The following is a 17,701-nucleotide window of genomic DNA, read 5'->3' on the forward strand; positions in this document are numbered from 1 at the left end:
ATTTGTGGGTAACACAGAACAAGGTTTAGGTTTTATTTTCACAAAGATACCAAGAAAAAATCTGTTATCCTGTTACATTCCTACAAGTTTACTGGACAACAATACCCAAAAGTCATTACAAACAGATCTAACTCCAGGTGCTCTTCAATTCTCAGGGTCAAAAATAACAAGTGACCCCAATCTGTCAAGAAAATAAGAACTGTCAAGTTTTTTTGATAGTTCAGCATAAATATTTATAGAACTTCATGCTTCATAACACTCCATGTTCTTATATTAGCTTTTTATTCCTTAAAAATACGGAGGCAGGAGGAAAGCTTTAAAAAGGCTGGGATGAAAACAATCCAGTCAATCAAGAGCAGACAAAGAGCTCAGCGTGGCTTCCTGACATCTGGGGTGCTGCAGTTTTGGCAGGAGAAGGGTGGCTACAAAGCAATGTCTCCATTTCCCCCTGACTACTTGGGGTGCATTTCATTTCAAATTAACTTTGATGTTCCTTCCATTTGAATCCGTGCTTACAAGGGAGTCCATGGCTGCACAAGAACAAAAACAATGATTACACTGTGCTGTTCTGAAAGGAAATAAAGGCTCATGTCACCTGGGCAGTGCTGCCAGATTGCTTCCATAGGGCACTTCTGGGATTCAAAAAGCCACGAGTTGCAGCTGCCAACATCAGACTGCAGGGTGACATTTTCACTGTGCTCCTGAACTTACAGCCTTGTTTGTTCTTACACATGCACCTTCCTGTCAACAACAACCCCTGCAGGCTTTTGATGTGGAGAACAGGGCTCTGAAGGGAAGTATGCAAGATTAAGTTCACAAGTGTCTTATTTAAAAAGTAACAGCCTGGCTGGTGGGGGCAGAAGAAGCTCAATTCTGTCTCTCTCTGATCCCAATCACTGCAGCCCCTCCAGGTGATCCTGCCAAAGGTAAGGGAACACAGTGCACCTCTCCAGGCTCTGCTTTCTTGGACAAGGGTGTTCAAGCAGCACCAGCATGGTGACACTGCACCAAGAGAGCCCACAATTCCACTTTCAGATGTGAAAGCCACGAGCAAAGGCACAGGGAGGGTGAGGGATGCAGTGTGCAGCTGTCCCACACTTTTACCTGCACCCACCATGAACAGAACACAGACAGAACACAGACATGGCCTCACACAGGGGGCCCAACCAGCTCCCCAATCACCCAGGAATAATTGCTTTTTAATCTCTTGCTGTTCACACAGCCTGTTGCCTGACACAGAGGAGCACAACAGAGCCACCAAGCTCAGGGCATTCCTGGTGCATCCTGCTGGATTTGGAGATGACCTGGTGGCAAAATCAGCTCTGTGCTGAACATCTGCAGAGCCATGGGGAGGGTCCAGCAGTGGGGGCTCAGCCACCCCAGCTGACATTTGGGCATCAGGCAACAACACCCCATTGACTGGGGCCATGCTCATTTTCCCAAACAAGTTCTGGAGCCAGGGGCTATTCCCATCTTTTGATGGGAGCAGAAAGACAGAATAAAGAGCCTGAGAAAGTTCAGGTGCTGCTCTGTAATCTCCTTCCTTATTTACCAGGTCAGGTAGCACAATGTCAGTGCACATGTATATATACCACAATGGCAGGAAAACAATAATACTGAAACAAAAGGTTCAAGAATTTTCAAATTTAAGCTATAGGAAAACCTGATTTTACAGCTACAAGCAAAGCTATTGACAGTTTACAGAGCAGGTGTGCAGAAATGACAATATCAGCACCTATTATCTTTCCAGCTTTTTGATGCTATGACCACTTCTAAACAAGTGGGTACTGAATTTCAAAACCCTTGTCTCAAATCTTTACTGGGTCAGAGGGTGACTCCAGTATTTAGACAAAAACCTACATGCATTTTTAATTTAATTTTAATTTACTGACTTGCATTAACCAGTCAGGAACAAAAGCTAAAACCAGGTGTATTTCATTAACATTTATCTATGTATTGCTAAGACCGAGTATGTTCTAATTAAATTAAGGTAATTCCTTTCCCCTGTCAGCGAGGGAAAAGCATTCTAACTTTCAGGTACTCCTTGCACGAACCAACTCTGCCATCTCCTGGTGGATTTATGTTGGAACCACACTGTCCTGGCTGTTAAAGCAAATAAAGTCTCTAAAGTGCCGTGAAACTTTAAATACACCAATAGAAACAGTTTGTTTCAGTATAAATGTGGCTGTAGCAAACAGAAAATCAGATCTGCTGTAAATAGCACCAGGAAAAAAAAAATAGCAGCTCCCAAAGCCTTTCCTATGGGCTCCCCTAAGTTTACTGGGAACACCTGATCTTAAAACTGGAAGTTCTGCATAGAGGCCAATCCCACCTAAAGCTGGAGCAGCTGTTCAGAATCAGGCAGATTCATCTAATTCAGCACAGGGGTACCCAGCACTTTTCTTTAATAATAAAACAAAGGGGTCAGTCATAGTGCTGCTTACACAGAGGCTCACTGCAAAGGGACAATGCCAACATCTTCAGAAAAGAACACAATTCCTGGTCTCCAGTGCTATATTATGCTCCAAATATTAACATATCTTATTTGGATTAACAGCCTTTTCCTTCCACCCTTTGTGCTCCAGGAAAAGCGTTTTTCCCCTGGCTGGATTTGTAGGGATTGGTGGAGAATCCAAGATAACACAGAGATTTGTTTTCAGGCACCTCCACCACAGTTTGACCACTCACCCTGTGAGCTGGGCACGAGGTGATCCAGGAACATTTGGAAGAGGACAGAGCAGGTGCCATAATGGCCATTAAGGGCTTAGGCTGGGCATTTAAGCTGGGTTTCAATGCACAGGTTTAAGCACAGGTTTCCTCAGAAGCAGGGACACAGCTGGTACCACACTTTCAGCTCTTGCAGCTCTAGGGAGAGCAGCTTGAGGAAGCATTTATCCCATTTATCTGCCCCTGCAGCTCCCTGCACAGCTGATGATCTGACTCACACACTCCCAAAAGCTCCCACAGCCCCGGGCCTGAGCACTTGTTATCTTTAATAAGAGACAGGCATCGGCCCTGCTGTAAAGCCACTGAAGCAAGAGCTCCATTTGTGGCACCTGATGAGCTCCTGGCTAATGAGCTGCACTATTCTCTGCACTGGCCTTAGGTCAGCATCAAGACCAAATATTTTTCCACTTATTAATTAGCCAGACATTCTGCTCCATGGCAGGAGAAGGGCAGTGTGAGGACAAAGAGCTGCTATGGAATTTGTGAGTGGCTGGTGATTTAGGAACCTGCACTCAGTGACTCTGAGCAAATCTCTGGCTTGCATAGCTCAGCCTACTTGAAAATTTAGTACAGAAACATGGAGTAAGCTCCAGAAATCTTTTTTTTGATGCAGTTTTAAACCCTTTAGAACCCTTTCTAAAGGATTTTAATATTTAAAGTTCTCAACGGGATGTTAGTTTTAAGGACTTTATGTGTCTGAGTAGGCTGGGAAGCTTTAATTGATGTTCACCATATCAGTTAAATACTTAACACAAAATATGCCTGGGGACAGTTTCTCTTAAATTTCATTTGCATTAATTTATTCTTAATCAAATAAAAATACAATTTATGACACTATAAAATTTTGCAACCAGAGAGCAGAAACCTTAAGCTAAACCTCACAATACCTATGCAAGATAATCACCAACCCATTAGGGAGGAAAAGCTGCTGCACAAAAATGACAACAACAAAGATGCTATGATTTATCAAAGGACATATGTTTAGGCTGCAGTCAATCTGCTAACAAAATCCTAATCTCTCACCCCATTTCTGAAGGTCAGAAGGATTGCCTGCTGAACAGAATGTAAAATAAGCAAGAAAAATAGAACAACTCTAAGACTCTGTTCAAAGAGAAGCAGCAATAAATTGGGATTTTTGGGGTTTTTAAGTGTAACCTGTGTTAGCCCTGACCATACTGCTGCAGACAAAAGCTACCTTGGAGTTCAAGTTTGCTTTTTTGTTTCTGGGGTTTTTTTAATATTAAAAAAATGCAGCTTCCCAAATAGATTAATATGTCATAATCTCAGTGACTCAGTTTCTACGTCAGATGCTCCCTTCCAAGTAGCAAGTTACTATTTTTAATCTGAAATATGAAAAATGTCATTTTCCCTTTCTCAGATAACTGAATTGTTAAAATAATAGGCAAGTTTAAAATTGAAAGATCTTAAATGGCACTGATTTCCTTTGGATCTGGAGAATAAAGGGGAAATTTCCCTCTTGGTTCATGTCAAAGGCTCTCAGCAAAACTTGAATTCAGCACTGCAGCTTTCCATGCCTCTCCAAACCCTGTGAATTTATGCTTGGTTCCTCAGCTCTCCCTGAGATGCCTCTCTTCAATAGAAGGGAAAAATTATGAGATTAGCAAAGTATTTCATCCTCCAAATAAGTACCTCTAACTGTGGTCACAGCTCTTGGGCTGGAAGCATTAGCTAGCAGGGAGCATGAGCTGTGAGCTGCAGATGGAACATGAACTGCCTCACCCTTCCCACCACCAGGGAAATGAGCAGAAAGGAGGAGGAACATGAAATATCCTCATATTCATATACATGGTTTCATATATTCCTTGGACAGAGCACCTGAACTGCTGCAATCACAGACCCAAAACATTTCTACCACCAATAAACCTTCATCTAAATAATTGCTGCACTTTTGACCAAGACAGAATATACATTTATATAAATATATACATATATATACATACATATATATATATATATATATACACATATACTTATATATATATATACTTATATATATATATTAATATATATTTATCTCTGGTCAGTAATTCACTGTGGGTCACAACTGCAGCTGTGAACAAATCCTTCCACATGTGCTTGTCAGCAGGCTGTGCCAGCTGCCAGAGAATACAGAATGGAAGAGTTAACTCCTGTTTTAATGAGGGAATTGTCTCCAGGGCTGACAGAAAGTGCCCCCTGCATGTACTGTCCACTGTCTTTAAATGCCAGCCCCAGGGAAAGGGTTCACCTTCAGCACACAGCCTCAGAATATGCTAAATCTTATTTTCCCCCCACACAGCACAGAGTGCCCTTCCTGCACAGTGAAATTCAGCCCTGTGTAAAGCTGCTGGGGTCATCAACAGGTGACTCCACTCCTAATTTAAACCCCATGGAGAGAACAAGTTTTGACTAATGGGCTCTGGATGGGAAAGTTTAGACAATGCCAAGCTCTTTGTCCAGTCTTTTCCTCTGACTGACACAACAAGGTCTTCATTAATTTAACTGCAGTTCCCCTGGATGCTGGCAGGAAACATTTCTTCAAAGAACAATCTCACCCAGCAAGATCCCTCAGATCTCAGCACCTCCCAGAGCTTAACAACATATTATTTCAGAGATGAGACCATTCACAGGGACCAAATGTCACAAGCATTTGGAAAACCGGAGTTTCTGCACAAACACTTTCAACTTCCTCCACGTTCCCACCTTAGATGGCTTCACCTGGAATCTGCAGAACTGTTTTGCACATTTATTTCATCCTGTCATTTCCAAATCTGACAACTCTTTTATTCCTTCCCAGAGCTGCCTCCTTCCTGCTTCACAGCATCATCTGCAGCACCACACACGTGTTGCTCCACAATGGCCATCCTGGCTGAGCCTTTTCACCTCAGCTGCCTGAAACCCCTAGCTGGGATCATCCATCATTTCAGGAGCCCTCTCAGGGCTGCTGGGCTCCTGCCCCTCTCACATTTCCTTCCCCACACATGGCTCTTCAATTGCCCACATCCATTCCCAGCAACTCCTGCTGTGGGTTCCCTGCCTACCTTTCCTTTAGCCATGTCAGATACACCTCAGAAAACTTCTGTCCTCCAGCAGTGGAAATTTGTGCCAAGCTCTGTTCACAGCAAGGAGAAACTCTTACTCCAGTTACATCAGCTGACAGGCAGAGAACAGGGAAAGTTTGTGAAGCTGACAAGGCCGACACTAAAAACTTCTTTGCAGAAGTACTTCTCACTGCTGATGTTTTTAAAGTTTCTGTGCTTTGCACAAATCAGTTGGTCTTTTAACATTTAAGCAATGTAGAGTTTTGTTTCCTTTTTAAAACTAGATCTAAAGCTTACCAAAAGTAGCCTGATGTTACACAGCTCTTGTTCTCCAGCACAAACTGTGTCCCAGAGATTTTGAAGTTCCTCAGTACAATCACAAGCAGTTCGTTTAAACTCCAGCAGCAAAATCAAGCAGCTGAATAACTTGAAAAAAAAAATTCCTTAACCCGGTGGATGCTTGAGTCATAAATTACTACCACATTTAAAGACAAGAATCCTTAAAACCTAAGAAAAACAGACCCTTAAGTCAATGTACAGAACCATCTGCATGATCCAATCTATTCCAGCAACACTTTCACCATGAAAGTCTGTTAAATTTATTTTAAAATGCTTAAGAAACTCATTAAATCCAGCAGCCAAACCATTCTTTCAGCAGAAGTGGTGTGGTGCATCCCATCCAGCATAAAACTGTGTCCAAGCAGCCAAGTGGGGTCAGGCTGAGTTACAGGAGGACAGACAGTAATGAGATTCCAGGCAAGAGAACACAGGCAGGATTTTCTGAAAACACATTAAGTCTCCTGTTGAAAGAAGACTAGGATTTTGCAATTTGCTCACTCTCTTGGGGTTACATTGGCCCAGAATATGGAAATTTCAACTACATTCTATTTTATTAGGTATTTTTCCTTTAATTGATACCTTACTCTTTCCTTCAGCCCTTTCACTTAAAGAATTATGGGCTTGTCCACATATGGAGCTATTCAGTTATTCCTGACAAACTCTGCATAGAACATTGGTTAAGGTAAGTTTATTCCAAAGTGTCTCAAACATTTCCAAAGCTGACTGGTACAGCAAGTCAGGAAATCCATCAGGAAATACTTTACACTTACAACTTTTTAATCCAAATTTGCTTTCCTCTGAAGAGACTGAGCTGCAAATACTTCTAAATCAACTGATAATCAGCCTGTGATCAAAAGACATGAAACCATCAAGCTGTACTGCAGAGCAGCATGGTCTCTAAGCCCTGAACCGAGCAGGTTACACAGAGCAGTGTGGGGAGAGCAGCTGATGAAGAAGATGCACTATGTGCAGTTAGCATGGAGCACACAAGAGAAGATCAGCATGGGTGGCTGGCTGGGTATTTCACAGTTCTTAATTTGCTGTTTCAGCCTCTAATTGTATGATGAATTTGCTGGCAGCATTTGTGGATTCATGCCCCCATTCATCTTTATTTACAACCAATTCCCAACTGCTGCTCCGAGTTTCCATCCATCCTCTGCTCTTTCTCCACTACCTCTCAAAGGCAGCAGTCTCACCTTCACTCCTAACCATCTCCTAACCACTGCTTCTGCACAAGGATTTGGCAAAAATCCTAAAGCATCTGCATTGCAGACCTGACCTCACAAAGATTCATGTATGAATATTTCAAACCCCACTACGATTAATTCAGAAGACCACCTACATTGCTGCTCTGCTCATCTTGCCAGGGTTGGAGTATTCCCTTTCTCAAAGCCTGTGTGCAGCCAGATTTGCACAGCACTAAAGGCACAGTCACAGCTAAAATCACAGGCACTGATCAATGAAAATAGAAAAAAAAAGTTTCAGTATTGTGGGAAAGGTCCCATCACACTTAGATTTCTGTCATTTGCACACTACTTATGAATGCTATGATCTGCCAGCACATGCCACACTGCTTGAGAGGAGATAGGATACAAAGCACAAAATGCAGAATAATTTTGTCCCTTTATTAGTTCAGCTTTTAGAAAAGGGATAGCTAAAATATTCAAAGCCATCAGCCCAAAGTCTATAAATAAGTACTTTATCTCTTCTTTACTGAACTAAAATCAGCTCTCCCTAAAGTGTCCAACTTTCCTGTTGAACTGAAAAGTCACATCCTCCAACACTGAAAGTTTTAGAGTTTGAAATACCTAAAATCTTAACTTCATGTCTGATGTGAGTGGCTGTCTTGTCTCTGTTAGATTGGGCTCCTGCAAGCTGATCTTGCAGAGCTTACGATGCTATAAAGCCCTGGCCAATTATCCTGCTGCAGATTTTCATTCCATTACTCTGCGGATTTGTCTGACTCATGCTTCTGCCTTCTCCTCAGAACAGGCATTAATAACAACTTTCTTCTCTGACCTAGCCAGTTATTCTCCTGGAATCCACACCAATACCCTTTTGGAGATTCCCACTCTTCCCTTAAACTGAAACTGGTTAAATGTTTCAAACAATGCTGCCAGGGTAGAGGGATGAAGTGGCTGATTCGTGGACAGAGATAGACAACAGCGTTGTCCATCATGTCTAAAATGCCTCTTTTTATGCAGAAATAAAACCCCACAAGCATAAAAATAAAGTAAAACATACACTTTCCTCTTTTATTTTAATTAAAAACACACTCAAAAAGTCATTCTACAGAATCATGATTTGTTAAACTGTAAACTTGCTTGTATTTGAGCTTGCTTCTTTTAAGAAACAAGTTCATACTAGAAGAGAAGGGTAAATGAACTCCCCAGAAAGATAACTCCTGAATTATGAAGTTTTCCTATTTGATACATCCCAACAGCAGATTAAAAAATTCCAAAGTTATTAATATGAGGGGTCAGATGCTAATCACAGATGAACCACACACTTTGCTCTTATCACAGAAGTACCTCAAGTGGTAACACACTGGAATTCCAAGTGAGCTTGGAATTTCACCTTGAAATACCTGTCCTCACCTTGCCCTGTGGAGTCACATGATCTCCTCTCCCCATTGAAGTGACAATTTTTTAAGCTTTTCAAATCTCCAGACCTTTAATCCTAATGTACTCTAGAAACTTGCACAAGGACAAAAGCAGCTCCATGACCTCAGCTGGTGAAGATCCAGAGCAGGGTCATTGCCACCAGCTGCCAAAAGATCAGGACATCTCCCTCCCATGCTGGTCCTCAGTCCTCCCCCTCACTTCCTCTCTGAAAGTCAGGGTGGTTTGCTGTCTTGCAAAGTAGGAAAAAAAAAAGAAAGACAATGCTATCAAAAATAGCCAATCCAGAACAAAAGGTCAGAAAGATAAGAGTGAACCCACAATTTACAGGCAACAACCCAAAACTTTCACTAATGTCTTGCAAAGCCCATATTGTAACCATAACAATATCTAAATATTAAATGGGAAAGGGCTGTTGTCAGCTCCCTTCCCTGGAATGCGAGCCAAGCAACTTTATTCTCACCTCCATGGAAAAGAGATGTAACATTATCTGTGCTGAATCCAGCCAGTTTGGCATTCCTGAGGGAAACCTCATTGGTCAAACAGGGACAATCTTAAACTTGTCTCATAAAACCACATTTGCAGGAGCTTGATGGGAGAGGTTCAGAGGGGGAATTCTCTTCAGCAAAATTTCTTGTAATTAATACACTCACTCTATTAAACTGACATAAAAAAATCTGTACAGTTAACTCTGGGCCTGCAAGACACACCAGGTTACTACTGAAAATGGAGACTAGGAACTTAAAAATTCTGCTCCTTCTCAGAGTTACTTATACCACCTTAGAATATTAAAAGTAACATTTCAGAACATCTGGTTTTCCTTTCCACTCCCTATGATATCACGCTTTCCAAGCACATTTGGCAGCTCACTGTAAAGATACAGGCAGACTAAACACAGAGGGCAAAGCAGAGTCAAGATGAAAAATTCCAAATTCCTGGATGCAGTCAGTGTGGCTTCTATCTCCAGATTTCAGTTACACAAGTGGCATAATGAGGGCTTTTCCCCCATTGCCAGCTCATGTATCCTTCAACCTTCTCATTCCTTGATGAGATGATACACCATGTATCTGCCCTCTAGAGTTTTGGATGTGCCTTTGTAAGCAGTTTTTAATATATTAGGGGATATTCAGAGTCCCTATACAGTGAGATTCAGCTGTAGGAAAAAATAATTATGCTTAGCATGGTGAGATTTTGTATGTACTTTTCTTTATCTCACTCTGGGAGATGAGATTAGCTTTCTATATTCCTCCTGCCTAAAAGGAAAAAAAAAAAAACAACAAAACAAAATTGCTACAACCCCTGTCTTTTTATTGCTTGGCTTTGTCTCTCCCAGCCTGGAACTGGAAAAATGGACCAAACCAGTTCCAGGGGACTGTTTCTGTTGTAAATTTCCACAGCCTGTAAAAAACACAGCAAAGTGGCTGTTACAAAAACTCTAAGTTCCCATTTGACTGATTTCTCAAATATATTTTATCATATCTTGAAGCAACCTTTGTATCTCTTCCTCTTTACCTATTCTGTTATTTTTAACAGGTCACATTCAAAACACAGATTAGTCACCACAAACACATTTAAGATTTGCACATACTCACATTTTTTTGGTGCACAAGAAGGTATCTGACTCATTCATACTCACCAGTGAAAGAGCAGCAAACCTAGAAATCCATCAACACTTTCTTGCTCTAAATTCTAATTTCCCTGTTTTGTAAAAAACCAGTGTGGAAATGCAAAGACATGCCTTGAGAATCCTAACATTACAGTCTTTGGCTTAATTCTTCACACTGAAAAGCAATTTAAATCATGAAGTATAAAATGGAAGAAAAGTACGTATTATCAAAAAAACTACTGACAAAATAATAGTCCCAGTGGTAATGCCCTGATTGAAACTTAATGACTAATCAATAAAACTGCAATTATAACTTCCACCCTGATGCAACTTGGACTAGTTTATATATTTCTATTGCTCAACTAAGACTTTACATAAAACATACATGAGAAGGTCTTGCTTTGTGCTAGTTTATGACTGATTTGTTGTAGCAAATCTCTAAGTATCTATCTATCTATCTCAGTTATTTTAGAGCTTAGTCCTCTCCTCACACCCATCACTCCAAGAGAAGAAAAGCTATCAAAACCAGGAAAATTAGGTGGAAAATGGCTGTTAAACATCGTAGTTCCCACATGATAAAGTCACTTTGCCATTTCAGTGGCTACCATTACGCATTTCTGTATAATGGTACATAGAGTAGTCAGAGCCAAGCACGTGGGACAGCCCTGAGCAGCTCATTTACCTGTGCTGCAGCATCTCTGCCAGCCCCAACACAAAAACAGCAAGTGCCTGAGCTGCAAAGGGCACAGACCAGCACAGGGAACAAAAGGCAACAGGCTCTGTTGGAAGGAGTCATCTGTAGCCAACTGGGCTTTGGCTACTGCTGATTCCATTACTGGATTGTGATTTTCTCACAGAATCCTCACAGGCACAGGGAGTGTACCATGAATAACCTATTCCACAAAGAAGAGACTTTTTCTTCTGCTGGATTTTATTGCAAAGTGCTGGCATCACTGTCATTTTGCTTGATTCTGCAATAGCACTTGAGAAGCTCTAAACACCTCCTGGCTCTGCTGTTCCATGACACATCAGGCAAACAAGGAGTTTTAGGGCTGTGTATTGGTGGTAAAACACCTCCTGCTGATTTCTAACAGCTTTTGGAGAATCTTCATGGAAATAAGTTCTGTGCATTGCCTTAAGTTAGGAGTTACAACCTGACAGCACAGGCTCTAACCAAGCTCAGAAAGAATCCACCTGAGGCAGCAACACAAACAAATCCCACCCAGCCCTACCTCTATCACCTTCTATCTACCCTACCAGAGAGGTTATAGGTGCTGCACTCCTCTGTCTTCATGTCCTTGGTATGTTAAATTAAGTTTCCTGGTTAAATCTCATTCAATCTAATCAGTAACATTTCCACAGAAGAATAAAAATTATTTGGGTGTCAAAGCTGATCCCACAGAGAGCAGGAAGAGCTGAGCTGCTTCCCATGGAAATAGCCAGGTTGTGCTGCTGTAATAGTGAGGCACCTGGTGTTCAGCTGAAATAAATGGCATCTCCACCCTCCTGGTAACCACATACACCTAAGCTAAGCCCCCATAGGAAAGAAAATAAAAAATCAGTTAATAAAAGCAGTAAATAAAATAGTATGGAACCACAGACACAACACATTCTTCTGCACCACGGCATCAGCTAAGTTTGAGTTGCAAAAGAGCCAGAAAAGCCTGTTTGTCTCCACACAGCCCATTTCCTTACCTCACACCTGCAGAGACCATCTGCTCCCCATGTTATCAGGACACACTGTGACAAAACCAGGAGAGCAGAGGTGGCCAGGGCTGGCAGGAGCAGCCTGGGGTGTTCAGAGCTCAACACCCAGCCCCAGACACTGTGCCAACAGTGAGAAACCAGGCTGCTGTGAGAGCTGTCACAATATATGACACCAAACCTGAGTTCCCATAACTGAATGGTTTCCTCCCCTCCCCTCCCCTGGACACACAACAGATGAATTTCCTTCTTACCACTTCCCCAAGGGAGGCAGCCACCATGTGTGTTGCAGGGGACAAGTAAGATGAAGATCCATGGGGCAGCAGGGATTTCACATTCTCGTAGGTGATAAAAAAAGCAGCAGCTGAAATTCAAGAATACATGCAATCATTGCACTGCTCCTCCATCACAGGGCTGCAGTTAAAACCAGGATATTTTTACACCAAAACAGCACATTTTGAAAAACTGGTATCTTCCATATCCATTGATAGAGTAGAGGGATCACCTCTTGGTTGAATTGAATGAATGGGTTTTTTTTGACGGGGGGAAGAAGGGAAGAACAAACAAATCAGTTGATTATTGAAAAGATAGACAATCCCAAAAAACATAAATTGATTCCATTCTGTTATCCTGCAATGTACAAAACTGTTTCAGTAGCAGTTTATTAGTAACTTCTTCCTAGCTATTGTCGGCTAAATATTTTGAATTTAGCTCCATAAAATTTTTTCCAAGCTTCTGAAGGATTTGTAAAAGTTCTGTGCAATGAACAAGAAATGAACAAAACTAAACTGAGCACAGCAACTTGAGCTGTTTATTCACTGCAACAGTCAACTACAAAGGCACTCACACCTTAAGGGTTATTCCTTTTCCTACAGATAATTTCAGTTCTCAGTCATACGTTGGAAAGATAAAACTACAGTGCAGATTTTGGAGATGTAAATACTGAAAAAAATGACATGTCTTGAGGGGGAACAGATTTTAATTGCAGAGAAGGGCCATGTGAATTGCCTTCTACTAATCAAAAGATGCTTATCACCTCAAAAGGAGATAACAGAGCAGCCAAGATAAAGAACTGAATTTTTTTATATCACCTTATGAAGGACATCAAACATCTGAAGGTGTCAGTGGATTTGTCAGCAAAGTTCTCCTAACATTTACAGCACAGATTGCTGTTTTTTCATCCCTCCCTACAAAGACAAAATGGACAAAGGCATGAGGAATTTCAGATGCTTTTTCTCAGCAGGGACTAAAAGTATTTACTTTTGTAAAACCTTAGATTCAAAAGTTTTCCTGATGTCTTTACAATATAAGTGTTGCTGTTTTGGGGAGATGGGCAGAGCATCCCCAGGGCAATTAACTCAAACACCTGCAGTGCTCAAGCACTTTGAAATTCCATTCATTTCCAGTGCCAAGAAAGAGTGGGTCATGACAAAAATGTCCAGGACAAGCAAGACACAAGTCCCCCTCAGCACTCAGAAATGTTTTAGTGTGCTCCTGTATGTAAGGACAGGCTTATATCCAGAAATGCTTCCAAGGAATCAGGGTTGCAAACCTGCAGCAGCCTTCACTCCAGTCTTGTTCAAATTTGTCCAATGCTGGAATTCTAGAAACTGCTCTTCAAAGGCACCCACAGGAGAGGAAGCCTCAGACATGAATGTCCTATGTGACACAAATTACTACTTAAAGAAGGCAAAGCACAATCCAAAGAGAATTTACCATTTGGAAAGGATCCTATTGCAGTGGAAGGAACACCAGCATAGATGCCACGAAAGCCACCAGCTTTCCTAAATCCTTGAGGACTCTGAAGTCTTGTTTTTACAGTATCCAAGGGGAAAAGGATCAAGTCAACACACACACCAGCAACTCCACCAGCCTACAAGACAAAACCATGGAAAAAAGTGAATTAATATTCTCATATAAGTGGTGCTTATGTGGGTAACTGAGGCATGTGTAACTCAAAGCACTGCTGACTGTAACCTTCCTGAGGTCAGTTTATAAGCTGATAGTCTTTCATAAGACTCAACAGCTTCCACAGCTGTAACAAGGAGGGTTCAACAAAAGAAAGTAACAGATATTACAACTTTTAAACCATTTTAAGGTATTTTTAAAACAATCTCAGTGTTTTGAATAGTGCAAGCAAAGCAATGCAACACTTCCCCATCCACAGAAGAGCCAGACAGTGGATGTCACTTTTGAAGAGACAGCACAGAATGACCAAACTCTACAGCATTTGAGTGATAAAATCAGGGAAAGACTGAAGCAATTCTACTCCCCACCTTAGGCATCCCTAGAAAGCACATTCACATTTTTCCAGCAAATGTTTTCATTTAAAGTGTTCACACTCTCTCATTGCCTTGTTGAACAAAGCCCAAAGTAAGCCATCTTTTTTTCATTTCTTTTTTGATAAAAGCCTATAGAAAGAAAAAATGGTAAATCATTGAAAGGTTTAGATTGGAAGGGACCTTAAATATCTAATTCCAGCCCCCTGCCATGGGCAGGGACACCTTCCACTATCCCAGGTTGTCCCAAGCCCTATCTAACCTGTCCTTGAACACTTCCAGGGATGGGGCAGCCACAGCTTCTCTGGGCACCCTGTGCCAGGGCCTCACCACCCTCAGAGTCAATAGTTTTTCTCTAAAATCTAATCTAAACCTACTCTCTGTCAGTTTGAAGACATCCCCCCTTGTCCTGTCACCACGTGCTCTCTCCAACTTTCTTGCAGACTCCCTCAAGGTACTGGAAATCACATTAAATAAAAGGAGTTTTCAAAGTCATAAAGGGGAAGAGTTTTATCCAAAGAGCTCATAAAATAAAAGCCTAAAAAATTGATTCAACTAGGGCTCAATCTATTCCCATCACTTATGTTCCTAGATGAGTGGGATTTTGGGGTTTTTAAATTACCCCATGACATGGCTGATTGTAGAAAATAATTATTTCACAAAAACATGAGGAAAAGGCTGAAATAAACAGAAAAACTGATTCAAAATAAAACACCATCAATAGTTAACATCAATCCATTATGAGACATTATTTAGCTGCAGTGCTACTCAGAAAACACAGTTTGAAGGCTACCTCATATAGATCCCAAAAAACAGCTGCAGAGATTTTTAACTCTGAAAACAAATCACATGTGTGTTACACCAATGATTTTTTTCAGGGTAACAGAGGATTCAGAGAGGTGTTCACTATCTAGCACTAAAGGTTTAATCAATAAGTTAATTACTCTTTTAATCTAGTTGGCTATTTTGAATGCATTGATTCTTCTTCACTCTTTTTCATCAAAATCCTTATCTGCTCAAAATAGCATTGATCAGACTTAATCAGATTTAATCTGGCCATCTGTTAAAACATGAATCAAAAGTTACTAATTGCTTCTTTAAGTTCTCAAAGTTCTGTATCTTAAATGTCATTTAAATTCATGAGGTAGCTGACAGAGCACCTGCCGGGGGGTGACAATAGTTGTGTGTTTGCAAAAACTGCAGAAAAGAGAAATGGCTTTTGGTTCATCAGGCACCCGGAGCACATCTCCTCCCCCAGCTGTCAGCAACAGCAGGGTTAGCAAAAGAACCTTCACCAGGAGATGGAGCAGGATCAGAGCTCACAGGGCTCTGCAGCTTCCTCACAAGGGTAATGGAGGGGCAGCTCCAAGCTCTGCTCTTGATCAGGCACAGGACCCAGGGAGCAGCTGAGCAGCTGGAGCTGTGCCAGAGGAGTTTGGAATCAGGGAAAGGTTCTACCCCAGAGGGTGCTGGCACTGCCCAGGCTCCCCAGGGAATGGGCACAGCCCCGAGGCTGCCAGAGCTCCAGGAGGGTTTGGACAATGCTCCTGGGCACAGGAGTGTCTGTGGTTTTTTTTTTTCCAGAAGCTGGGATGGATGATCCTTGTGGGTCCCTTCCAACTCAGGAGATGCAATGACCCCATAAACTCCACCACAATGATCAAGCAAAACCAGGACCTAATTCCAGCTCATGGAGGCACCACCTCACTGCTCACGCCCACCTGCCTCAGAGCATCGGGGCAGGCAGCTGAGCTCTCCTCTGCTGCAGCTTTCCCCAAGGCACCACATCCCTGATTTTCCACACAGAACCCACTGGGTGTTTTCAATGGAGCTGTGGTGACTGGGCTTCACCCCCTTACTGAGCCCACACATGGAAAAGCAGTTTTTAGGGAGGGCAGTGCTTCACAGAGTCCACAGGGACTCCCACAAACTGTGGCCATCCCTCAGCACAGCTCAGCTCAGCACCTTGGCAATGCTCAGGCAGGACATCTGCAAAACGTGGAACATGTAAATTTTTTCCTAAGTAAGGATGGTCCTTGATGTTAGGGCCTTGTAACTTTCCAGCCTGATCAACAACAAAGGAGTTAACTGTTGAAACAGACTAACCAACAGGCTCCATGTGAGGTCCTGTGTTAGAAAGCCAAAATACTTGTCAGTAGAATTGCTAATTTCAGGGCTGCGTGTTTCAATAATGTCAGACCTAGAGGGATTTTAACAAATGCAGGGCAGAAGGATGTACCACTGATGGAGACAAAGGATGCAGAATTTATGGGCCACAAAGACATTTGGCAGAACCCCAAAGAAAAGGAAGAAATTAATAAAAGACAGCTCCTCAACTGAGCAGAATCAGCTCCCACTGAGCAAAAGGGAATTCCAGCAGGGGCACATCACAGGAAACCCACTGACCTAAAGGCAGAGAAAGACTGAGCCTGTGGATTAATTACCATGGCAAGCCAGAGACTCATTAACCAACACAAGATACAATACTAATTAATAAGAGAACCTGTGAAAATTGTAGCCAATGAATATTAATGCTTTTATTCATTAAAGGACAGAAATACTGAAAAGTTTTGGTGGTGGTAATATACATTTTTATGTATTTGCCAAACAGAGACCCTTTCTGCACAAAGAAAACATATACACACAAACACATATATATATATACACGATATATATGCAAATATATATATATCATATGTTTAAAATATATGTATACATATTACATATATGTGTACATATATATATTATTTAAAAACATGTGTGTATATTATATATAAAAACATATATCAGTACATACACATATAATACAGACACATAATTTATATTCCCTAAAAATACCCCTACTCTGTTTGCGGACCGGGCTCCTGCACACCGGGTATAACAGCGTATTTCGGGCCCGCTCACTCACCGCCAAGGCCGCCCAGGACTCCCGCGGCTCCATGCAGGGCTGCCGGGCCGGGATCAGCGGGGCCCGTCCCGGCGCTACGGGCCGACCCCGTGCGCACACATGGGCGCAGCCATATTGCCGTGCCGGCCCGCGGTCACGTGGGCGCGGCTATCGCTGCGTCTGCGCGGGACTCGGCGAATGCGCACAGCGGGCAGCTCCCGGCAATTAGCGCCAAGTGTTAATTAATTAGTTGATTAGTTGTCGCTTAGCGACGGTTTGCTCTGCGATACCGGCACAGCCGCTTTCGGCTCTCCCTGGAGCCCCTGAGGTGCTGGTGCGTGCGCCAGAGGTGCATGGGGTCTGTTTGGAAAGCAAACAGCTTACCCATGTGCCTTGGAAAAAAAATTAAATCCTGAAGGAAAAGAGTCCTGAAATCCTGAGATTGACTTTTTCCTCAATTGCTGAGGAAATTTGTGTCTTCAAGCTGAGTTTTCTGT

The 17,701-nt window shown here is 42.1% G+C and overlaps 1 protein-coding gene across 1 annotated transcript in view; it reads right to left on the reverse strand.

Moving 5' to 3' along the window:
- Positions 1 to 17,352, reverse strand: part of SLC25A26 (solute carrier family 25 member 26) — an 81,418-nt gene extending 64,066 nt beyond the window's left edge. Inside the window, exons 1-3 of the mRNA XM_058031917.1 lie at positions 17,226 to 17,352; positions 13,755 to 13,911; positions 12,293 to 12,402 (exon numbers count right to left, since the gene is read on the reverse strand). Of these exons, the coding sequence (XP_057887900.1) occupies positions 12,293 to 12,402; positions 13,755 to 13,911; positions 17,226 to 17,258 (300 nt within the window). The 5' untranslated portion in view covers positions 17,259 to 17,352. The remainder of the gene's footprint in view (positions 1 to 12,292; positions 12,403 to 13,754; positions 13,912 to 17,225) is intronic.
- Positions 17,353 to 17,701: the final 349 nt, after the last annotated feature.

Source organism: Melospiza georgiana, chromosome 11, assembly GCF_028018845.1.
Source record: "Melospiza georgiana isolate bMelGeo1 chromosome 11, bMelGeo1.pri, whole genome shotgun sequence".
NCBI lineage: Eukaryota > Metazoa > Chordata > Aves > Passeriformes > Passerellidae > Melospiza > Melospiza georgiana.